The 26,343-nt window shown below is 39.3% G+C and overlaps 1 protein-coding gene across 1 annotated transcript in view; it reads right to left on the bottom strand.

Moving 5' to 3' along the window:
* Positions 1 to 26,343, bottom strand: part of LOC135219760 (poly(A) RNA polymerase, mitochondrial-like) — a 466,613-nt gene that overhangs the window by 336,736 nt on the left and 103,534 nt on the right. The window contains exon 4 of the mRNA XM_064256805.1: positions 6,153 to 6,236. Coding sequence (XP_064112875.1) covers positions 6,153 to 6,236 — 84 coding nt within the window. The remainder of the gene's footprint in view (positions 1 to 6,152; positions 6,237 to 26,343) is intronic.

Genomic DNA, 26,343 nt, shown 5'->3' with positions numbered 1-26,343 from the left:
TTGAATGGAAGCAATTGTAGGAGCTGCCGCGGCGGGGTCCACATACCCCGTCAACTTCCCGCCCGGGAAGATCTGGACAGCCAGCTTCTTATCGAGTATATAGGGCTGTCCTTTGGCGGCATTCCTTCCGAAGCCACCTACCCAGGCCTTCAGGGTAGCCGACGCGACTTCCTTAACGGCGGCAGCCTGGAAAAGAGGGTCATTGTAGTCCTTACAACGAAGCCCCGAGGATGGATCATTACCAAAATTGAATATGACCATAAGTAACTTAAAGCTAAGATATGTGAAAGTATATATGTCATGAAAGGAACAAACTTGACACCGATATATACTTACTCCGTCCAAAAACTGGCTCACCAGCTCGTAGCAAATGGTACAAGCCTCGTGATGCCATACTACCATCTCGTTGTGGCGGGTAGCGCACGGAGCGTGAGTCCTGCAGACCTCATGCCCGCAGGGGTCTTGGAGGACGGCGTTACACCCCGCCTCCTGACAGTTAGTAGCCTGTAAGTGGAAAGATACATAAGTATCAACGTTATACACTCACAGGGCTACTGTGATACTCCGTTGCATGCCGGAGTAGTCTAAAATTATTGGGCATAATCCACCCCTGAACTCCTTGTGGAAGAATGCCTATGACCTAAGACGCTGGACCGGAGGGGTGAGTATGATTCAACCAGATGTTTTTATATATACGTACCCATAATGAGTTTTGAGGAGTAGTATACCACGCCGTAGAACGGGAGAGGATGCCCTATACTTATACTAGTAAAGTTACACTAAGGTGGAGCGTGTAGCTCCGCCGTACAACCAACCCTCCCCCAACAACTAGAGGAGCGCCCGGATAGCAAGCAAGCGCTCCGCCGGAAGACGAAGGGGGGTACATAAGATAGGGAAAGCTTTCATGACCAACTGAAATTGCATCCACTCCGGTAGCTGGCGGAGGACTGTGTTCGCTTCCTCAGGAATTCTCAAAACCCTAACTTTATGGACTTCATGAAGTTTGCGGCTAAAAAAGATGCAGATGTCGATCCCCAGAATATTCTTTTCTTAGAATCAGATAAGAGGGAATCAACTTTGAGACAGTATGATGCTGCTGTTAAGAAGTTAGCATCTTTCCTGAAGGAGACAAACACCACAACCATGACAGTAAATTCAGCTATATCCTTCTTCAGATCTTTATTCGAAAAAGGATTAGCAGCTAGCACTATTACCACTAATAAATCAGCTTTAAAGAAAATCTTTCAGCTGGGCTTTCAAATAGACTTAACAGACTCTTACTTTACGTCTATTCCCAAAGCTTGTGCTAGACTTAGACCTTCTGAAAGGCCTAGTTCAGTATCATGGTTTTTGAATGATGTCCTCAAACTGGCTTCAGATACTGACAACTCTTCTTGTTCATTCATAATGCTACTAAGAAAGACGCTATTCTTGCTAAGTTTGGCCTCAGGGGCCAGAATTTCAGAACTGTCGGCTCTATCCAGAGATGCGGGTCACGTAGAATTCCTCCCTTCAGGAGAAGTTTTACTGTCCCCGAATCGTAGTTTTCTAGCAAAAAATGAGGATCTTTTAGCGAGATGGGCCCCTTGGAAAGTCATCCCTCTCCCCCAAGACCCTTCTCTTTGTCCAGTGATGACCTTACGAGCCTTTCTGTCTAGGACATCCTCTAGATCCTCGGGTCCTCTCTTTATGAGAGAAAAAGGTGGCACTATACCAGTAAAAGGTATCAGGCAGCAGATCCTTTACTTCATTAAACAAGCAAATCCTGAATCATTCCTAAAAGCCCATGATATCAGGGCAGTGGCCACCTCTATCAATTATTTCCAGCATATGAACTTTGACGATTTAAAGAAATATACTGGCTGGAAATCGCCGACAGTTTTTAAGCGTCATTATCTAAAGTCCTTAGAATCTTTAAAATTTCCAGCAGTGGCAGCGGGAAACAGTTTCCCCTGACACTGCACAGTAGTCGTAGTTGAAGATCCAGATCTCCTTTCTACCTGCCTCAACTAATATTTCACCTAACCTACCGTTATGCTCTATATAGTCCTTTAGCCTTAGCTGCTTATGATTATGATTATGGTGGTGTGTCCCTTATTTTTTTGCTAGGGGCACCCACAACATTATTGTTATTTATGAACTGTCCATTTGATGCTGCTACCCTTATTTTTATGCTAGGGTAGTACACCTATTGATTTACTGTAACTTTTAAGAGAATAATTTTTATCTAGTGAGTAATTCCCCATGTAAACATTTAACTCACTATCCTAGATAAGTTATCAATACTATTATAAGTTTAATCTTAAGTTAACTATAAGTCCACTAATTTTATGTTAAGTTAACTTTCTGTATGATAACTTGTAAGTTCTAAATATTATATTATTTGTTTTAGTTCATAGTTTCATTGAGACCTTCCTCTTTGTTTTACAATCTTGTGCTATTTCTCTAGTACTATTTCACGCAGCGACACGAACTGAGCCCAGAAAAGGGATTTTGACAAAGAAAAAATCTATTTCTGGGCGAGGGTTCGTGTCGCCCAGTGAAATCCCCCCCTGTGTCCCGCCCTGCAGCCCAAGATTGGCATCTAACTTCAAGGATGACCACCAGAGGCGTGGCAGTCGGCGTGGTGCGGGGCGTAGTAGTAGTAGTTGCCGTCCTTGCCTATGGATCGGCTCTCTCAGGAAGGGGATTTTGGTGTAGGAGAGTTCTAAATGGCAAGAGGTTCGTGGTAGTGGTCTCACTCACCCCAGATACCATACCGACACCCTCTTTTTATTTAGGGTGAGCGAGTCAGTTATTCTGACATCTTCCTGATTTTGTTTTCTCTGGTATATGTTAGCTTCATTTACCTTAGAAATAATGAACTTAAGGATTATTTCACTAGACGACACGAACCCTCGCCCAGAAATAGATTTTTCCTTTGTCAAAATCCCTTAAATCATACAACCAACCATGATATTCAGGGCAAATGTTGTGTCATGTTTCTCACTAAACAACCTGGTAAAACAACCGCTCACCTTATAAGTCCTGATTAATTGATATTGGGAAGATTGTGATCGGTTATATTTCTCAGATGAATACAAAATTAAAATACAAATGAAATATCCAAGTCCAAAGCCAACAATATAAATAACACAAAGTCAAAGTAAGTTGACAAGAATTTATATAGTACCAAAACATGGTCACTGTCTCACCCCCCACCATCACCCGGTGGGGTCAAACAACAGAAATTATCGCAAACAAGCTAACTAAATTCTAATTTCTTGCCAAAAGGCAACCACAATGCTAAAGCTATCCTGACTCTGAAAGCCCTTCAAGTTGTATGTTACCACTGATTCCTATAAACATAATTATGTATAGTACTTACTTTGTAGAAAACTGCTGATTAACTTTGAAGAGGATACAGTATACCTATTATCTGAAACTTGAATGACACCTCATGTAATATCTAAACTATTTTTCAGGAAATGTCAATGGAAAAAGGCCTAACAATGGAAAAGTAACCTTAAAATTCAGACACAATTACGTAATACTGGCAATAAAGAATCCTCACTATGAAGGTCCATGTCTATATAAATGATAGAAAGGAACTCCAACAGTTAAAATGCCAAATGGAGTGCTAACAACATAGTCCTCTGCATTTTGGATCCTGGCACATCTATTTTATGTAATTACCCCTTAAACGCCTATTGGACGTATTTTACGTTGAGATAAATTGTCTTTTGGGTGACGACCGGACGTAATTTACGTCGACATAAAAAAGTTTTTTTAAAAATTCGCGGAAAAATACTTATAGGCCTACCAGCCGAAAACTTTTGAATCACGCGCCTTGGGGGACACTGGGAGTTCACGGATCAAGGTGTTGTTTTGTTTACAATTGTTACGCAGGCGCGCAAGCGCGAATTTCTTTCTTATCACACTAAAAAGTATCAGTGACATCTCGGAAATTATTTCGTCACTTTGACATAATTTTTGCACCATTTTAAATTAGCCGTTACATGGAGTATTATATATGAAAATGTGCGCATTTTCATGTAGAATACAACAAAAAAATACTCATGATTATAGCTTTTATCAGTTTTGACATATTTTCATATAAATAACGATAAGTGCAAAAATTTCAACCTTCGGTCAACTTTGACTCTACCGAAATGGTCGAAAAACGCAATTGTAAGCTAAAACTCTTATATTTTAGTAATATTCAATCATTTACCTTCAATTTGTAACAAATTGGAAGTCTCTAGCACAATATTTCGATTTATGGTGAATTTATGAAAAAACTTTTTCCTTACATCCACGCGGTAACTCTTCCGAAAAAATCATACGGGAGATTGTCGTAATGTTTGGACCATTTTAAATTAGTCGTTACATAAAGTTTTATATATGGAAATGTGCACAATTTCATGCACAATACAACTAAAAACAACCCATGGTTGTAGCTTTTATCAGTTTTGAAATATTTACATATAAATAACGATAAGTGCCAAAATTTCAACCTTCGGTCAACTTTGACTCTACCGAAATGGTCAAAAAAACGCAATTGTAAGCTAAAACGCTTATATTCTAGTAATAATCAAGCATTTGAACTTCAGTTTGAAACAATTGGAATCTCTAGCACAATATTTCGATTTATGGGTGAATTTATGAAAAAAATAACATTTTCCTTACATCCGCGAGGTAACGCTTCCGAAAAAATCATACGTGCGATTGTGGTAATGTTTGCACCATTTTAAATTAGCCGTTACATAAAGTTTTATATATGAAAATGTGCGCAATTTCATGCAGAATACAACAAAAAATAATTGAAGGTTGTAGCTTTTCTCATTTTCGAAATATTTGCATATAAATCACGATAAATAGAAAAAAAACCACGATCGGTCAACTTTGACTACCGAAATGGTAAAAAAACGCAATTGTAAGCTAAAGCTCTTACAGTCTAGTAATATTCAGTCATTTATCTTTATTTTGAAATAAATTCAAAGTCTCTAACACAATATTTAGATTTATGGTGAATTTAAAAAATAAAACTTTCCTTCCCTCCGCACGCGGATTCTCCGCCGCAAATCTCCGAAATGCGTACGTCGCATTCTCGGAATATTTGCTCCGTTTCATATTAGGCGCTTCATAGAGTTTTATACATGAAAATGTGCACAATTTTATGTAGAAAACAACAAAAAATAATTGAAGGTTGTAGCTTTTCTCATTTTTGAAATATTTGCATATAAAAATATATAAAAATATCGACATTCGGTCAAATTTAACTCGTCCAAAATGGTCGAAAACTGCAATTGTAAGATAAAACTCGTACAGTAATATTCAATCATTTATCTTCATTTTGAAACAAATTGAAAGTCTCTAGAACAATATTTAGATTTATGGTGAATTTTTGACAAAAAAAATTTTTACATCCACACAATACGAATTCATGCATCATATTGTGATAATATTTTCTCTGTGTTGCTATGATCGTTTTACAATGTGTTATATACCAAAATGATTGCAATTTAGTGTACAATACAATGAAAACAAATTAACTCATTAGCTTTAACCGTTTTGCTCACAGCGCAATTTGAATACAATTATATATGAAATTTTGTTTTCGCACGATCATATATCGCATTATTTATATATGATAATGATATTTTTTTTCATTTCTGATGGTTGCATACTAAACTTCACGCAATTACAAAAAAAGGGGCCAAAAATGAACTCTTAATCTTGAAAACTAAGCACGCTGTGATTTTTTGAAAAAAATATTTTTTCCGCTTCGGCGATCACTCCGAGACCCCCTAAGCATACGGGAGATGATTTTTATTATACCCCTTAGGCCTTTAAGGGTTAATTACATATTCCAAGAGTTGAAGGAAGATGTGTAATCTAAAATAAATAAACAGTTTATTCAGAGAAAAAAGAATTTGTTTGAGATGCCCATTTACTTATAGATTTTGTCCTAGAAATCTCACAGAGTTACTGTTGGCTTTGGAATTTGGCTCAATTAGTGGCTACATCACAGGGACTTTGTTACTGAACACATATTTTTATTACCTTAGGGTCTGATGTCCCCAAGCATCTGATCAGCTTTGTGGCTACTTCTACGATAGTAGACTTAATCAAAGATCAGCTGGTCTGAATGAAAATCAATAATAACTAACCTGCCTACAAGTAAAAAATCGTAATCGCCAGCCAAGCTCTGTTAATTTCTGGTAGTCATATATTGCCTGTATTTGTTCTGATACCTGTGTGAAAAAGTAAAAATGTGAACATGAAAACATTAAAAGTAATATACCTTAACAAGAATTTTCTCATATAAAAACAAAATAACACAGTCCTAAATCCACAAGGGTAAGCAGCTTGAAAACTTATCAATATAAATTATTAAGGAGTTGGGAGGACAAGAGAGAGACAGATAACTGGGTACTGATGTTTTATTGCCCGAGCACGGGGTATACAATGACAGGTGCGGACGGACATGTAGTACTATCTGGGTCGGGTCGACAGAGGTCCGAACGCAGAGATCGACAATGTATGTTTCTTTACTTACATATAATGATAAAATGCACAGATGTAGTCTGTGTGTATACATAATATTTATATTGGCAGAAAGGCCAGAGAATTCTACATCAAATGATATGGATTGGAACTTAGCAAGTCACTGTAATGAAACAAAAACCTGACGCAGCTCCGGTTTGAAGATGTTGGGGAACTCTTGCAGGAGGACATTGTACTTATGCGGCGTGAGGGAGCATACAGCAGGTATGCCTGGTCTGGCTGCGAGTGGTCAGGAACAGCAGGTCCCACTGCCAAGTAAACGTTTGCAGCCAACATCTAACAGAAGTCTGTGATGCGACAGGAAGTCAGCCCCAAGCAGAGGAACTTTGATGTCCACGATGATGAAGAGCCAGTCATAGGTGCGGTCCAGGATGGCTACCTTGAGGGTCCAGGTCCCTTAGCAGTGGATGGGACTCTTGTTTGTGGCCACCAGTGTGGCAGCAGCATCAGGTGTGCAGTTGCAGTCCTCCTCCAACAACAGGGATGCCAACTGCATCGCCCCAGCATCCTAAGTCCAGATATGGCGTCGCAGATGTAGAACCCCACTGGGTGGGATCCTTTGGAGTTTGCAGCCATGGCTGCTGTTGAGGGTGGTCGCCATCCTAGTTTTTTAAAAGGAACAGAGTGCTCTGCAATTCCTAGCGTCCTTCCCGAACCGCTGATGGTAATAGCACCAGGATGAATTAATCTTCTGCTGCTGCTACTGCTGTGGGGGCGCCTTCCTCCAATAGATCATGTTCACGTCCGTCTTGTCAGATTCCTCCACCACTGTGCTGTTGGCTGAAGGTTTTGCAGCGTATCTCAAGGCCCTGGCAGCCTCGGGGAGCTTCTGAGCTCTGTCCAACAGGAAATCCATCAGGAGTGTGTTCGCCTCTGTGATCTGCACCCTTACGTCCTGTGGAAGGCGTCTTAAGAATATCTCCCACAACAAGCTGATCTCCCTTCTCCGCCCATCTGCCTTGATTTCCGGCAGCAACAGGAGGCCCGTCAACTCGTCCCAGGCGTCCTTGGGTGATGTGCCTCCCATTGGCAGGTTGATGAGGTCGAGGACTCAAGTGGCCCTCACCGGAATGGGAAAGGAGTATGTCCCGATGAGTTTGTTCTTCAGATCCCCGTAGGTTACCTGACCAAACTGTGTCCAACCATGGGGTGATGTGGCTGAAGACCTCCTCAGGCAGCATTGTCATGGCGATGTAGGCCTTGGCTCCCTCGTGCGTGATTCCCGCTACCCTGAAGTGGATGTCCACTCACAAGAACCATGATGCTATATTCTGTTTTGTGAATGGTGGCAGTTTGACAGTATGGCCGATTGATACTCTCGTGGACGTGAGAGTGTTGTGGAGGATCTGAGTGACGGAGGAGGAACTGCGTATTACCACAGATTCTGTCATTGTGACTTGTCTCACACACCAAAATGCAAAAGCCCCGGATTTAGTCCGTTAATGGTATTGGAAAGGTGCACCGTAATAAGTCCGTTAGTGGCGTCAGCATCAACTGAGGAAAGGAGCTTTCAGAAACTTAGACTATGTATCGCTGTGTAGTTACGTTAAAGGTTCTCTGAAGGTAAGCGGCCATAGTGAGTCCGTTAATGGCAGGGCCAAAACCACTGTATTTACCGTCCAATCCGGGAGGTCACCAGTTGTGAGGACAAGATAGAGAGACAGGTACCTGGCTACAGATGCTTTATTGCCCGAGCGTGTGGTATACAATGACAGGTGCAGACGTACAAGTAGTAACTGGGTGGGTCGACAGAGGTCGAACGCAGAGATCGTCAATTTGTTTCTTTACATATATATAAATAATAATATGCAAAGATGTAGTCTATGGTGTTTGTCTCGTGGTAGTGTTCCACACTCGCCCTATATCATACCGACACTTCTTTTTAAGAGTGAGCGATGTCAGTTTTACTGACATTTTCTTAATTTTGTTTTTCTCTGGTAATTTTAGGCTAATTTTACCTAGAAAGAATGATATTAAGGATACTTTCATAGGGCGACACGAGCCAATCACCCAGAAATAGATTTTTCCTTCGTCAAAATCCCCTTTATATTACTATTTGAAATTAAGTCATTTTTGTATCATAAAAATGTTATTAGGTTATGGTATTTACCACCGGAAAAACCTGCGGATTGGCTAATTTCCTGTGAATAATGGGTAGATATGGCCCAAAGAAAAATCTGCGAATAGGTGAGTCAGTGAATCTCAAGAATGCAAATACTACAGGGGGAACACTATAACTTATAGTCTAGAGGAAATTTTTGGTATGAGAGTTATGTTGATTCTGGTGCTCTGATATATCCTCAACAGGAATCAGCAGCAGGGTGTTACTCTAGCACTCTTAGGGAAAACAAATCACAGCCCAAAACCAAAGTGGCTGCAACACAGCATGTTGCCAAGACTAATGTCATATATCTTTTTCAGTACTGTTGATAGAAAGGTGATCTTGGTGTCTATAACCATGTTTATGGGGTTAAGGGAGTCATGACTGCTCACTAATTAAGAGTATCTTAATTAGTGGTTTATATTCACCGAAAAGGGTGATAGCTTATGAAAAAACAGTGATACATATCATTGCAGTATGTACATTTTATTAACATTTGATAGCAATCCAGATTACATATTGTTTAGCAATCACTAGTTTGATAATTTTAGCATAGTCTTGGATTAAGCTACATAAGAATGAAGCAATACAATTATACATATTAATCACATGAGGTAATCAACTCCTTTTCAAGTATCACATATGACCATGACCTAAACAGATTGCACAATAGTGCCTTGGAGTCATAAACATTAATTAAAAATTAATCTCTCTTCCAATATCACGTATTTCTTTCTAGCACTTTTGCCTCTGCATTTATATTTGCACAGGCCACATTTAGTAATACTATCAACTTTTGCTTGAAAGTAACATAAACCTAGAACATGGTGTATGGTTAGGGTTCTTCAAATGTTATGTTAATCACCATCAGTCATAAGTTCATCCTTTTTTTTCCTGTGATAATATGCTCTCATTATTAACAATACATATTACAATCTGCTCCATCATGACAACCACAGAACATTGAACATGACATTTGAACACCTGCACAACTACATCTGCTGGTAGAACATGCACGTGTCAAGGAACAAGCAGACTTGATCATTTGAAGAATTTCAATTGGAACAGGTGATATATTCTCTGGTAACATGACTGGGAAGATCTTATCATTTCTCTTGATCTGTCCATACTTCACTGGATCAGTAGCTTCAGGAGGTTCACTGGTGAGTGACAACTTCCACAATAGTGTCTGATAATGGGCTCTGTAGACATGATGCATGAAAACTTTTGAAGTTGGTGGCAGAGACTTCAGTTGTGGTGCAATTGACAGCTTCTGATTTGCCATTTTTGTCATCCATACATCATGGCGTGTCTCTGACATGTTTTTGCGCCATTTGGTGCCATAACATGTTGCCATGAACTGGGTTGCTTTGGTGACAACCTATTCCATAGAAACATCTTGCTTACCCAACAACTTCATGTCTTATTGCTTTTAAGTAACTTTCAAAGCAGTTGCTTTTCCTAAGCCATAGAGGAATGAGGTAGCATCACAACCACTTATTGCATGCACTCCAGAAAGAAATTCTGCAATATTACTGTGCTTGGTTGCTATAGATTTTACGCTATAGATTTTACATCTATGAGTTCTTTCTTAAATTCTTTGGCTTTTCTTGTCCTTTTTTACAGAAGGGATGGCACTTGGAACTTTCTTTGGCCCCATGATGACTTATTCAGCAGTCGCACTTGAATAAAAAAAAACACAAATAAAGACAAAAAAACACAAAAACAATGAACATAAAAGCAGAATGAGCCACAAGAGAACATGGGATACTTTGTTTGCGTACTCAGTGTGGGGCCTAGTCACTAGGTAGGCCTTGGAAGTAGCGTTTCCAGGTGTACGAAATCCGATATGTACGAAATCTGTGACAAAATTTTGTCGGGAAGTCTACGAAAACCAGGGTGCACGAAATATGACAAATTTTTAATCAATTTGAATTTTTCATAGCTAACAAAACTGAGGTCTTGACAATAGGATAATCTTCTAGCATGAGCTGGAAACCAGGTAAAAAACCAAAAAATATTGTAAAGAAAGGAATCTTTGGCATCTGGCAACTCATGCATATACAAGGTGGAGCTGGACACCGATCAGTCTTGGAGCCTTGTGACGCATCAGTCTCTGAATAAGTAACTTACCAAGTAATTAGTTAGCTGAATCTCAAATTGTAAGGGGGTAGGATGAATGGACTGTCCTAATCCGATGCATTAAGTATGTTAACCCTTAAACGCCGACTGGACGTATTTTACGTCGACATTTTTTGTCTCTCGGGTGCCGACTGGACGTATTTTACGTCGACATACAAAATTTTTTTTTTAAATTCGCAGAAAAATACTTTTAGGCCTACAAGCCGAAAACTTTTGAATCACTCGCCTTGGGGGATGCTGGGAGTTCACGGATCAAGGTGTTGTTTTGTTTACAATCGTTACGCAGGCGCGCAAGCGCGAATTTCTTTCTTGCCGCACTAAAAAGTATCTGTGACACATCTCGGAAATTATTTCGTCACTTTGACATAATTTTTGTACCATTTTAAATTAGCCGTTACATGGAGTATTATATATGAAAATGTGTGCATTTTTATGTAGAATACAACAAAAAAATACTCATGATTGTAGCTTTCATCAGTGTTGAGATATTTTCATATAAATAACGATAAGTGCAAAAATTTCAACCTTCGGTCAACTTTGACTCTACCGAAGTGGTTGTAAAACGCAATTGTAGGCTAAAACTCTTATATTTTAGTAATATTGAATCATTTACCTTAATTTTGCAACTAATTGGAAGTCTCTAGCACATTATTTCGATTTATGGTGAATTTATGAAAAAACTTTTTCCTTACGTCCGCGCGGTAACTCTTCCGAAAAAAATCATACATGCGATTGTGGTAATGTTTGCACCATTTTAAATTAGCCGTTACATAAAGTTTTATATATAAAAATGTGCGCAATTTCATGCACAATACAACTAAATACAACCCATGGTTGTAGCTTTTATCAATTTTGAAATATTTTCATATAAAAAATGATAAGTGACAAATTTTCAACCTTCGGTCAACTTTGACTCTACCGAAATGGTCGAAAAACGCAATTGTAAGCTAAAACCCTTATATTCTAGTAATATTCAAGCATTTACCTTCATTTTGCAACAAATTGGAAGTCTCTAGCACAATATTTCGATTTATGGTGAATTTATGAAAAAAATAACATTTTCTTTACGTCCGCGTGGTAACTCTTCCGGAAAAATCATACGTGCGATTGTGGTAATGTTTGCACCATTTTAAATTAGCCGTTACATAAAGTTTTATATATGAAAATGTGCGCAATTTCATATAGAATACAACAACAAAAAATTGAAGGTTGTAGCTTTTCACATTTTTGAAATATTTGCATATAAATCACGATAAATAGAAAAAAAACCACGTTCGGTCAACTTTGACTCTACCGAAATGGTAGAAAAATGCAATTGTAAGCTAAAACTCTTACAGTCTAGTAATATTCAGTCATTTATCTTCATCTTGAAACAAATTCGAAGTCTCTAGCACAATATTTAGATTTACCGTGAATTTAAAAAAAAAAAACTTTCCTTCCCTCCGCACGCGGATTCTCCGCCACAAATCTCCGAAATGCGTACGTCCCATTCTCGGAATATTTGCTCCGTTTCATATTAGGCATTTCATAGAGTTTTATATATGAAAATGTGCGCAATTTTATGTAGAATAAAACAAAAAATATTTGAAGGTTGTAGCTTGTCTTATTTCCGAAATAATTGCATATAAAAAAATATATTCAAAAAATTTCGACATTCGGTCAACTTTAACTCGTCAGATATGGTCGAAAACTGCAATTGTAAGCTAATATTCTTACAGTATAGTAATATTCAATCATTTGTCTTCATTTTGAAAGAAATTGGAAGTCTCTAGGACAATATTTAGATTTATGGTGAATTTTTGACAAAAATATTTGTTTACGTCCGTGGGTTACGAATTCATGCATTATTTTGTGATAATATTTTCTCTGTGTTGCTTTTATCGTTTTACAATGTGTTATATACCAAAATGATCTCAATTTAGTGTACATTACAACGAAAAAAAGTAACTTGTTACCTTTAACCGTTTCGCGCACGGCACGATTTGAATACAATTATATATGAAATTTCATTTTTGCGCTATCATATATTGCATTATTTATATATGATAATGATCATTTTTTTCATTTCTGATGGTTGCATACCAAACTTCAGCCAATGACAAAAAAAAAAAGAGCCAAAAATGAACTCTTAATCTTGAAAACTAAGCGCGCTGTGATTTTTTGAAAAAAATATTTTTTCCGCTTCCGCGCTCACTCTGAAACACCTCGGCACACGGGAGACATTTTTTTTTTTTTACCGCTTCGGCGTTTAAGGGTTAATAACCTGAACTAGAACAAGTGGCTAACACCGACACAATGCTTGCCACTTCCTTACCTGGCAGGTGATTGCTGCCTCTGGTTGGTGCTCATCTGAACCCATAGTGGTGCAGCAGTTGATCAAGAGTCTTGCAACGGAGGATATGTCTAATCACTGACGAGACATAACACAGGAAAATATTGCCCTTGCCCTGGGCACAGTACCACAACAACCAAACAGACAAAGCAATACCTGTCACCAGTCCTAACACAAAACACAAAATCACTACCCATTCAACAAACTGGTAGGCAATCCGGGTGCGAAGTAACCCCCAGGCTCTGCCCCCCCAAAAAAAAATCTTGACATCTTTACAACAAAGCAAAGAGACAGAAGAGAGACAGTATCTCTCCTATGCATCTTCCCCCAATACCTTGCCAGCCACTGCCAAAGGACCAAGGGTACTGAAGTTTTCAAATACTATTTCCAATTCTTTTAAATATGAGATGCAAAAATCGACTTCCTCCCCAAATACGTTTACTGAAGAATAAACAAGAGTGATAAATTATGTTTGAAGGTAAGAGAGGTGGCTATTGCTCTGACTTCATACATTCTAACTTTGATCAATGGAAAAGTGTTTAAACCGGAAATGTGCTTCAGAGATCAGGTCTCTAACAAAGAATTATAGAGCATTCTTAGAAAGAGGGTGAGAAGGTTTCTTGATAGAACACCAGAGGTTACTAGACGATCCCCTGAGTTTCTCGGTTCAATGTAGATATAATAACTCAGGGCTCTGACTGGGCCAAGAACCCTCTCCTCTTCGTACAAGCCCAGACATCCATTAAATTCTTGATATGGGAGGAGTGAGGCCAAGCTCCTTCCATAGCTTACCAGGATCTTCATTCTTAGACAAGAAGCCCAAGGTAAAATAGCAAACTGCATCGCCTTAGGAGAAGCCAATTTTCCTGTCGATCGCATGTAGCTCACTTACGCATTTGGCCAAAGCCAGGGCTCCTATGAAAAGGGTCTTGCACAAACCTCTGAGTTTGAAAACTGAGAAAAGCATCACTTGGTATTCTTTAATGGTGGACGAGGATAGGCTCTTAGAAGTGTCCAAGGAAAGGATAAAATCTGCGATCTGGGATAAAGATGTCTCGGAAAACCAAATGCTATGTTTGAGGTACCATCGACAGTACACTGCCCACTTCAACTGGTAGATGTTGCCAGTAGACTGGCATCTGCACTTTGCAGCAGCTTCCACAGCTGCTCTTGAAAAACCTTTCACTGCAATGATTTTCCTGACAGTCAGAAGCCTGTCAGAGTGAGAGTGGATAACCCTCGGTAGTTAGTCCCGAAGTGCAGCAGTCTGAGTAGCCACAGCCTTTGGGGAAGCAGTCTCGGGAAGTCTACCAGAAGATGTGGAAGATCCGGGAACCATTCCTTTGTGGACCAGAATGGAACAACAAATGTCATCGAGACACTGCAGTGAGTCATGAACTTGTTTAGTACTTCCCTGACTAAGCTGAAGGGAGGGAAGGCATAAAGGTGCAGATCCGACCAATCTAGAAGCACGGTGCCCATTTTCCAAGCCAGGAGATCTGGGACTGAAGAGCAGAAAAGAGGAAGACTACTGTTCTTTGAGGTGGTAAACAAATCAATGGAGGGCTTGCCCCCTCAATCTCCAAAGGTCAACATAAATCCTGCTGTTCAAGGTTTATTCGGTAGGAAGGACCTGCTTCCGACGGCTCAGTTCACCTGCCAGGCTGTTTAATTTCCCTTGAATGAAGCGAGTGACCAGTCACTTCATTTCAGTGGGTCGAGAGAAGTTCCTTTGCAGGCTGGCAGAGGGAAAAGGAACAAGTGCCTTCCTGTTTCTTGATATACGACAGCATGGTGTTGTCTCCATGAACAACCACTTTCTTGTTGCAAATTGATGAAGAGAAATGTAGGAGACCTACGTGTATGGCCATCAGTTCTTTTACATTGATGTGAAGGTTGGTTTCCTCTGGAGACCATATCCCAGAAACCTCTTGATTTCCTAGAAAGGCTCCCCAGCCTAGATCCGAAGCATCTAAGTAGAAATCTAGATCAGGGCTCAGAGGGAGTAGGGATCTTCCATGAAAATCTTCCTTCAGGGTGCCACCATTGGAGGTCCAACTTTATCTCTTGAGTGATGGGAAAAATAACCGAGTCTGGTTGAGTCTTCCTGTCCCAGCTGGCTTTGAGGAAGAACTGGAGAACGCTTATGTAATCTTCCCAACTTGATGAGGTTTCGATTGATGACAGAGTCCCTAGAAGGCTCATCCATTGACAGGCCAAACACAGCGAAAGAGAGAGGAACTTGCGAGAGGAACTTGCGAATCATATGGATGGATGGATGATATTTAGGGCATAGGTCCAGGCCCTGGGACCAAGAAGGCAGTTCGCCATTCTCTTAGGGGATGGAAAAACCTGAAAAGTCCAATAGTTGACAATCATCCCCAAACAAAGAATCTCCTGTGTTGGAACCAACTGAGATTTCTGGAGATTTAAAAGAATTCCTAGATCTTGAGAGAATTGTGGATTTGTCTGAAGGTCCTTCGTGCACTTCTCCTTCAGAGGGTATCGAAGAAGCCAGTCGTCCAGATAAATGATGATGTTTATACCAACTAGATTGAGCCATTTGGCAAGAGGGGAGTGGACTTGAGAGAATACTTGAGGGGCTGTGGAGAGGCCAAAGCATAGGGACCGAAACTGGTAGACTTTCCCCTGGAAGCTGAACCTGATGTACTTCTTGGAAACTGGATGAATGGGGATATGAAAATATGCATCTTGCATATCCAGAGTTACCATCCAATCACCTGGATGAATGGGGGCTACGACTGGCTGACTTGTATCCATCCTAAACTTTGTCTTCTTTACAAAGCAATTAAAGGCACTTACATCTAGGACTGGCCTCCAGCCCCTTGATGCTTTGGAACTACAAAAAGGTGATTGTAGAAAGCCCTGGGAATGAACGTCCTCTACTTCCTCTATGGCTTTCTTCAGAAGGACAGAGGGTAGTAGTTCATTTGAAAGGGCCAAATGTCTCTCCGAGCTTCTTGAGTAGGCCATCAGTGATGAGTGAGGAAACTAAAGGATGGGTTCTCAAAAAACAGGATGCAGTAACCCTCCTTTTATATACCCTGACAATCTGCTTCCCCTGAGATCCCACTTCTTCCAGAAAGAGAGAAGTCTGGCTTCTACAAGGGTATGAAGGACTCCTGTTCACTTCTTAGATGGAAGCTTGGAGGAGTGCTTCTTGGCAGGCCTGGACTGAAAGAGCAGATTTGCACAAGGTTTAGCTTGTGATTTGGGTCTCTTCCCACTCAAGGGATGCCACTGAAGTGACGAGATAAACTTGGGGTGAAAGGGCACAGACGAAGAAGTTTTGGGGTGTTGAGATGCCTGTGCCAACAGATCCTTTGCTGACTTCTGCAAATGTAATGTGATTTGCTCTACCATCGACTATGGAAACTAATGCAAAGTGTCCATTGGCAAAAAAAGCAAAGCAGGTTTTTGAGATGTGATTCCTCTTGTGGTGAAGAAACACCACAGTTTTCTCCACTTGAGAACTCTAAAGGCAAAGAGAGACATAAGTTCTGAAGAGCCATCTCAAATGGCTTTATTGACACTTGAAAGAAATACCAAACAGGTCTACTGTGAGGAGATCATCTAGGCCCTTAAAATTCTCAATCTTCTTAGCAAAGCTCCCACTGTCCAATCTAAGAAACTAAACTCTTCAAAAACCTTGAGGAGATTCTTGACCAGATGAACCAGCTCTGAAGATGAGAAGACCCCTTAGGAGGAGGCAGCAACTCCCAGGGAAGGAACTTCACCCACTCTGTAAGGCCAATACTTTCTCTTGATCAGATGAGTGGAGGTTGGGTAAACGTAGATTTGCCTTGCCCTCTCTTCATCAAGAGCCATTCATCGATAACTCTCATTGTTTTCCTAGAGGAGGATGAAAGGACCATCTTGAGAAGGAAAGCTTGTTCTTCCTGAACACTTGTTTTAAGGAAGGTGGCAGCAGGAGAAGACTGAGTAGCTGGAATGAAGAAGATGGGAGAATTTTCAAGAAGACAAAGAAGAGACTTGTAAGCCATGGGTCCGTATTCTCTTAATCTTCTTTAGAGACTAGAGATAAAGATAAATCTTTAAGAGTCTTGGAGGAAGGAGCTTTCTTAATGAAGCTCAAGATCTCTGACAGTTGATAGTTGATAGGAGCTAGTGAGGAGTCGTCTGGTTCTGAGGAGGGAACTTGTCATTTATGAGAGGACTGTTGAGGCTGAATCGAGTGTCTTGATGATGATGGCACCGGGAGTCATGAGTCCACAGCTGGACATACAGGAACAGGTGCCTGGCACGCAGAAGCAAGTGCTAGGTATGCAGGAGTTAGTGCTGGGCATGCAGGAACCAGTGCTGGGAGTACGGGAACTGGAACTGGGCCCTCAGGATCGGGCACCTTGAGATGAGACAGACGCTCAGGTGACAGGTACCAGACCGATGTTTCTACTTTGAATCCTTGAGACAGAACTACAAGGGAGAATCCCATGGGTGTGCAGGCAGCTGAAAAAGGGTGAAAACTGAGGGACCCGCACCATAGCTGCATGACGGAAGGGGGTTGTCAAAGGTGTTCCTGTGACACTTGATCATCAGTGGGGAAGTGGGAGCCAAGTCATCCATGTGCCTTTTCAATGGCCAGGATGAATCAAGGAAGCATCTATGATGCCTGTGGTCTGAATCTGAATCCAAGCTAGATGACAAGTAGAGCACATCCAACAACATGCCTTCCCAATGGCAGTTGGTCAAAGCCTGGGCTTTAGCACCAGGTTTAAAAGAGGGGGCAGCAACCCATGGGCAAACACCGCCAGCCTCCCTTGGACCTCCAGTATGTCTTCTATAGGTGCATTAGAGCAGGACAGTCACCTTGTCTAGGAGTGCTGAAGGGACGGGAAGCCACCTCCTCCACGTCATTCGACACTTTGACACCAGACACTTTATCACTAGGAACTTTCAATTTTATTCATAAGAACGGGAAGGGATGTCACTATCTCCCACAATAAACTTACAACTAAATTAATCTTCTTATCAAACTTAGAATTAATTCTCAACTAAAGACTGGCAATGGCATCAGGGTCGGAACCATTGGAGTGTGCTGAGGAACAGAAGGAGAACTGAGGATAGGAGAGATTATGTCCAGTGGTAGAGGGAGGTGCAAGACAGGAGTCTGTCTTAGGCTTAGAAGAAGATTCTCTACTCACAGAGCCCCTACTTAGGCACGAGAGGCCACCTTCCTAAGCCTATTCCTCTCAAGTTTATTAAGATGAGACTCATGCATCTTCCATCTACTATCATCCCAATCCTTACATTCAGAACAAGTAACCTCCCTCGAACGTACTTGTCCCCTACATTTAGTGCACATGGTATGTGCATCCTAACAAAGCTTAGTTAATCTAGTCTTACAGCTTTTGCTACAATAGTGAAGACTGGAAGTGCTAGAATCTGACATACCGTGTATTTCTGTGTATAAGATGACCTTTAGATAAGAGCAAGTAAAAAATCCTGGCAAATTTTCATGGATTTATCTCATATCTGTAGTATAAGACGACTTCTAAATTACAACACCGAAATGTTTCTTGGAGAAAAGTGATTATTTGAAAAATTAAACAGTAAACTATATTTTCTAATAATGACGACTTAAAAAAAGGCTGTTTTGCTTGTTATATCCAATTACAGTACTACTATTAACATATTGTTACTAGATTACAGAGAATAAATATTGTAATGTACACCATTTGCATTTGATATTGTTTACATTCTCAAAATCTCGGCTGATTGAGTATTATCGATATTTTCATTCCATCAGTTGTTGGAAGAGATATAATTTGGAGACATCTTTCCATGTAAATTAACAAAATTTGGTTGAAAACTTGCCCATATTACTTCATTGTATAAGCATTAGGTGTGGTACCTTCAGTTCCAAACATCACTTTTGTTTGGTCGTTATTCATTTTATTCAGCCTCGGCTAAAACCTGCAGCTTTAACCCTTAAACGCCGACTGGACGTATTTTACGTCGACATTTTTTGTCTCTCGGGTGCCGACTGGACGTATTTTACGTCGACATACAAAAGTTTTTTTAAAAATTCGTGGAAAAATACTTTTAGGCCTACCAGCCAAAAACTCTTGAATCACGCGCCTTGGGGGATGCTGGGAGTTCACAGATCAAGGTGTTGTTTTGTTTACAATCGTTACACAGGCGCGCAAGCGCGAATTTCTTTCTTGCCGCACTAAAAAGTATCTGTGACACATCTCAAAAATTATTTCGTCACTTTGACAATTTTTTCACCATTTTAAATTAGCCGTTACATGGAGTATTATATATGAAAATGTGCGCATTTTTATGTAGAATACAACTAAAAAATACTCATGATTGTAGCTTTCATCACTTTTGAGATATTTTCATATAAATAACGATAAGTGCAAAAATTTCAACCTTCGGTCAACTTTGACTCTACCGAAATGGTCGAAAAACGCAATTGTAAGCTAAAACTATTATATTTTAGTAATATTCAATCATTACCTTAATTTTGCAACTAATTGGAAGTCTCTAGCACAATATTTCGATTTATGGTGAATTTATGAAAAAACTTTTTCCTTACGTCCGCGCGGTAACTCTTCCGAAAAAAATCATACATGCGATTGTGGTAATGTTTGCACCATTTTAAATTACCCGTTATATAAAGTTTTATATATGAAAATGTGCGCAATTTCATGCACAATACAACTAAAAAAACCCATGGTTGTAGCTTTTATCAGTTTTGAAATATGTTCATATAAAAAATGATAAGTGACAAATTTTCAACCTTCGGTCAACTTTGACTCTACCGAAATGGTCGAAAAACGCAATTGTAAGCTAAAACGCTTATATTCTAGTAATATTCAAGCATTTACCTTCATTTTGCAACAAATTGGAAGTCTCTAGCACAATATTTTGATTTATGGTGAATTTATGCCAAAAAAATAACATTTTCTTTACGTCCGTGCGGTAACTCTTCCGAAAAAATCATACGTGCGATTGTGGTAATGTTTGCACCATTTTAAATTAGCCGTTACATAAAGTTTTATATATGAAAATGTGCGCAATTTCATGTAGGATACAACTAAAAATAATTGAAGGTTGTAGTTTTTCTCATTTTTGAAATATTTGCATATAAATCACGATAAATAGAAAAAAAACCACGTTCGGTCAACTTTGACTCTACCGAAATGGTAGAAAAACGCAATTGTAAGCTAAAACTCTTACAGTCTAGTAATATTCAGTCATTTATCTTCATTTTGAAACAAATTCGAAGTCTCTAGCACAATATTTAAATTTATGGTGAATTTAAAAAAAAAACTTTCCTTCCCTCCGAGCGCGGATTCTCCGCCACAAATCTCCGAAATGTGTACGTCCCATTCTCGGAATATTTGCTCCGTTTCATATTAGGCATTTCATAGAGTTTTATATATGAAAATGTGCGCAATTTCATGTAGAATAAAACGAAAAATATTTGAAAGTTGTAGCTTTTCTTATTTCTGAAATAATTGCATATAAAAAATATATATATAAAAAATTCGACATTCGGTCAACTTTAACTCGTCAGATATGGTCGAAAACTGCATTTGTAAGCTAATATTCTTATAGTATAGTAATATTCAATCATTTGTCTTCATTTTGAAAGAAATTGGAAGTCTCTAGGACAATATTTAGATTTATGGTAAATTTTTGAAAAAAATATTTGTTTACATCCGCGCGTTACGAATTCATGCATTATTTTGTGATAATATTTTCTCTGTGTTGCTTTTATCGTTTTACAATGTGTTATATACCAAAATGATTGCAATTTAGTGTACATTACAACGAAAAAAAAGTAACTTGTTACCTTTAACCGTTTTGCGCACAGCGCGATTTGAATACAATTATATATGAAATTTTGTTTTTGCGCTATCATATATTGCATTATTTATATATGATAATGATAATTTTTTTCATTTCTGATGGTTGCATACTAAACTTCAGGCAATGACAAAAAAAGGAGCCAAAAATGAACTCTTAATCTTGAAAACTAAGCGCGCTGTGATTTTTTGAAAAAAATATTTTTTCCGTTTCCGCGCTCACTCTGAAACACCTCCGGCACACGGGAGACATTTTTTTTTTTTTACCGCTTCGGCGTTTAAGGGTTAATTTACTGGGATTCTTTCTTGAGATCTCCATTGCATGTGGGATGAACAAAAATGTATTTAACTTTTTTACTTAAGGAAGCCACCAGTGAGAATTGGCAGGGTTTAACAACTTGACAATTTTAACGGAGCTCTTAATAAACGTTCGATATTACGGTAAATGACGCCAGCAATCAGCCGTTTCTCAATTCGGTTGTTTATATCAATACAAGTTTACAATTGCTTCATCCAGAATTCTAAAAACTGGAATTTTTTTAGTGGAGTATGGAGGACTATCATTAGTATTACAGTCGATAAGAGAGAGAGAGAGAGAGAAGGAGAAAAGAGCGAGGAGAGAGACGAGGAGAGGGGATGCGAGAGAGAGAGAGGAGGCGGAGAGAGGGATGAGAGAGAGAGAATGAGGAAGAGAGAGAGAGAGAGAGAGACTATTGCCTTGGTTAGGTTGTTACACTGTTAGATATCCACTTGCAAAAGTTGAATAAGAGTTGTAATGAGAATGATGATAACTTGAATAAAACTTGTTTTACTGCATCTAATCATATTGCATGTATTATCGTATGAAAATATATGAATAGAGCGATGACATGCCATTTGCATTCTAGTTTTGTTTACAGTCTTAAAATAACCAGCTGATCATGTTTTACCAACATCATCACTGTCTTTAGTTGTTGAATGGAACTTAATTCAGAGATACATTCCTTTCGTAAATTATCAAAGCTGGGTTCAACAAAGCCGATTTTATATCATTTTTTCGTACATTCGTCTCCTAAAAGGGAAACCATTGTTCTGTTCACGTTTCATCACCATTCTCAAACAACTACTAATAATAACAATACTATAATGAAATATAATTTTCTTACACAATTATCATTCATATGACTGAAGCGCTTGAAACAGCTTTACATGCTGCGTCACTTGATGTTTACTGCGATTTTGTTAAAAAAGCATGGGGGAATGTGAAATTAGAAAGAGTCATAAAATAATTTTAAAAATGCTGTGGATGGTACCAAAGATGATTTGTATGATAGTGATCACAAAGCTGAAGTTGACTCACCAGAACCAGACTGGAATACCTGTGATGGTGGTATATGTGATCAATCTTGTCATATGAATGAGAAACTTTTCATGTAAAATGAATATCATGTTATCCTACATGTTATTACACTAATTACACTATCATTGAAATTTCTGAAAGGTTACCAAAAGATAAAGGTTACTGTGAGAGCAACCGTAACTCGATGTTTACATTTTCTCAGCTGAGATCCCATAGATAAAAGTTGGTTTCTTTGATGTAGAATTATTCATCAAATAGGCTATTTGTTATGAAGATATGCCAATAATAAATAATATAAAAATGGTTTTATTACCTTTATCATCAGTTTAGATCATAATGTGAATCTTCATGTATGTTGGTGGTTATCGCACTGAGGTAGAAGCTAGCCTACCGATACACATCTTAGAATTTAAGGGTTGATTTTTAGAACTAGTATAAGACGACCCCCAATTTTAGGATTTAAGGTCTTCTTATACATGGAAATAAACAGTAGCTAAATTAATAAGAAACTGAACTAATTGTAAAAAGATGGAACAGTTTAAGTAAACTGAAGTACGTACGTCAATGATTTAAGCATAAAACAACAGCAAATCAGGAGAGCAGGAGTGCAGAGATCGAAGTGTTGTTGATTGTGCAGCATAAAACAGAATGACGTTTTTGGCTTCTGTCGCTACCACGTCCTTGTTGCAGTGGGAGGGGCCTGTCAACACTGCTTTACAACAGTCAGATTACCGCAATTTCAAATTTAGGATGCCATGCAATCATAATTGTTAGCAAAGTAATTACTACTTGGTAATTTACTTACATAAAAACTTTTCACTCTAAGGAGTCTCTTGACAGTTTGCATCCTGTCAGAGCTGAGACAACAACCCTTGATGGAAACTAATGAAATGAGGTTGTTTGAGAAGATTGTTTTTGAGGGAATAGTCTAGGAGTCTACTAGGAGTTCCATTAAATCAGGAAACAATCCCTTAGTGGCCAAAATGAAGCAATCAGAATCATTGATATATTCCAATGGGACAGAAATTTGTTCAGTATCTACCTAGGGGAGGGAGGCATATAGAAACTTGTTGAACCAATCCAGAAGCATTGTGTCCGTCGCACATACTAAAGAGTCTGGGACTGAAGAGTAGAAGAGAGGGAGACAATGCTATCTGTTGCACAGAGGTCCAAGGATGGTTCTCCCCACAGGCTCCAAAGGGACTTGAAACCAATTGATCTTCTTCAGAAGAGGAGATAGTGGATAACTAAAGCAAGCTTCCTCTTTCTCCATCTTGTCTGCAAGGCAGGTCTCAACCTTGCTCAATGCCTTTCTTGCAGACGTAGACAGGACCATTTTAGGTAATCTAGACAATTCAGATTGAAGGTTACTCATCTGAAATGTAGACGCAAGAGAAGAAGGGGCAGACAGAGAGGAAAAATTGAAGCAGAAATGCATATGCAGAAGTAGGAGACTCTTCTTCTGGGTCCTTATCCAACTGACGACACTGGAGACAGACAAATCTCTGGAGGTTTTGTTAAAGATGAAGGCTTCTTCAAAAACCCCAAAATATTGTCCAACTATTACTGAATGGGAGTGAGCTACGGAGACCAAAGACCCCTGGACTTAAATGTAAAGACAAAGGCACCACAACTGGCTGCACTGGCGCTGAACATTCTGAAGAAAAAACAAAGTGTAGTCAGGTACTACAATGTAGTGAACATCATCAGAGAGTGGATGTTGACTGGCGCTCGAGAGGTGCCAGCTGCTAGGCAACCACAGACATTCGGCTGGAACTAGGCACTTGGCTACCACTAGGTGCTTGGAAGTCACTGAGCTCTTTGGTGCTGAACAATGTTCTGGCACCACTGAACGCTCAAACAATATACGATGCTCAGGCACCAACTGATGTTTGGAGACTGCTGCACTAGCTGGTGCTACTGGGCACTTACATCTAGAAGCAGAGGAAGTGTGTTCAGGAAATGATTTCTCTGGGCTGTCCCAAAACCTGCATGATGGCACCATTACAACCTCCTTCATTTTCTTGTACGGCACCTGTGGGGGTGCAAGACACAGCCATTGCAGACCTTTTCATTGGTCTTGAAACATCGCTAAAGTGCCATTGGCGCTTCCGTTCAGGGCTGGAAGCCTCTTAACTAGAGGAAAAGTGGTGCACTTCCTTAAAGACAAATTTCCATTGGCTATCTGTCATCAACTGGGACTTGACAACAGGAGAGACTGAGGGGCTGACTGCATGTGGGCAGACGCCATTGACCATCCTTGGGCTTCCAGTATGGCTTCTTCCAGGAGTAGGGGAGTATGCCAGGAACCTTTGCCTAGGAGAATCGGTGGGACGGACAGCCAGCTCCTCCACTTAAACTTCACTAACAACACTCATTTACGCTCCATAAGAGCTCTCATTGACTCTCCTAACTGTAACACAATGTTCATTAACAGTTCGAACTTGCAATCCAACTTACACTCCATGCTGGCAATGGCACTAGGGTCAGGAGCAAGAGCTGCTAAAAGGCTACTGTAACAAAGTTCTTGAAGGACACAAACAATACGGTCCCCAATTATGTGAGAATTTGGTCGATCCACAGCCTCGCAGAATTGGAAATTCACATACTTCAAAACACATACCTTATAGGAATAATTCCATTAGGGCCAAGGCAAACAACAACTTGCCCGGTCAAACTTTTTTATACTACTCATTTTCAATACTCTCTATGTACAGTAAGTTCCAGAAGTGAAGCGACAAATCTCAGAATTGATCGTACTTCTATAGAAACTCATGGGGTTGCCAGTTAGTATATTTTATTCCAATTATTGTCATCCTATGTATCTGATAAAACGTATCAGTGATTAACTGTATAAGCGCACAAAGTATTTCCCCAGTGAATGATCAATGTTAGTTCAGTAATTGTTTATTAATAGAAAAAAAAGAATTTCCCCAAAGAAACATCTGCGGCTTCCAAAGTGTGATATGAAGTGTTCACCATAGAGTGGCAGCAGGAACCGTGTGCATAAGCATTGGCCTAATATTTGTAAATTAACTTTCTACTTTTATAGCGTTATATTAAAGTTATTATGATTTCTTTTGATAAAGCACAGAGAAGTTTAGCATCTGATTAAATGAAATATAAATAAGACAAGTTGGTGTAAAAAAAAAAAAAATCCAAGTTATGTGCGCGTTTAGCGTTGGTTACATGGTTAGGCCTATTTCAAGAATCAAGGAAATATATTTTCCAGCTTGTTAGTTAATAATTTCATGGAATTTCTCGATTGTGCAAATTTTTGCATGCGGAATTGCGTTCAGGGTCGCACCAAATAAGTATTTTCGTAGGTTTCCACTTTTTTTTTCAGTGCATAAGTGAGACTATTCTTGTCCATACGATCCGGAGTGTGAATATGCTTGGCGAGCGTTATTTTAATTCGAGTATCCCCTGTTATGCTCTCTCTCTCTCTCTCTCTCTCTCGTCTCTCTCTCTCTCTCTCTCTCTCTCTCCTCTCTCTCTCAGGAAGTTTTTTTTTTATTCTATCAGGAATAACCAGAGGTCTGTTTTAAGAATCGAGCACTAGGCCTATTGGTCATGCTCGGGTGTCTTCTATATATATATATATATATAAGTCATATCACTTTTCCGTGATTCATATACATATTCAGGAGCTACAATGTCCCTTTAATATCTAATTCGCTCTACCTCGGAATTAATATATTTTCATATATGCTTAACCGAAGGGGAATTTTTTCTCGATAATAGACTTGCCTGGATCGGGGCGCGATCCCGGGATCCTTTCAAATCCAGGAACGTCAGAAGAAGCTTGTACCTACTACACTACCGTAGGTAAAAGCTTCACTGACGTTCCTGGATTTGAAAGGATCCCGGGATCGCGCCCCGATCCAGGCAAGTCTATTATCGAGAAAAAAATTCCCCTTCGGTTAAGCATACAATATGAAAATATATTAATTCCGAGGTAGAGCGAATTAGATATTAAAGGACATTGTAGCTTGTTGATATATATATATATATATATATA

Source organism: Macrobrachium nipponense, chromosome 1 (genome assembly GCF_015104395.2).
Source record: "Macrobrachium nipponense isolate FS-2020 chromosome 1, ASM1510439v2, whole genome shotgun sequence".
NCBI classification, from domain to species: Eukaryota; Metazoa; Arthropoda; class Malacostraca; order Decapoda; family Palaemonidae; genus Macrobrachium; species Macrobrachium nipponense.
Note: the sequence above shows the minus strand (reverse complement) of the source record. Positions and strands in the feature narration are given on the sequence as shown.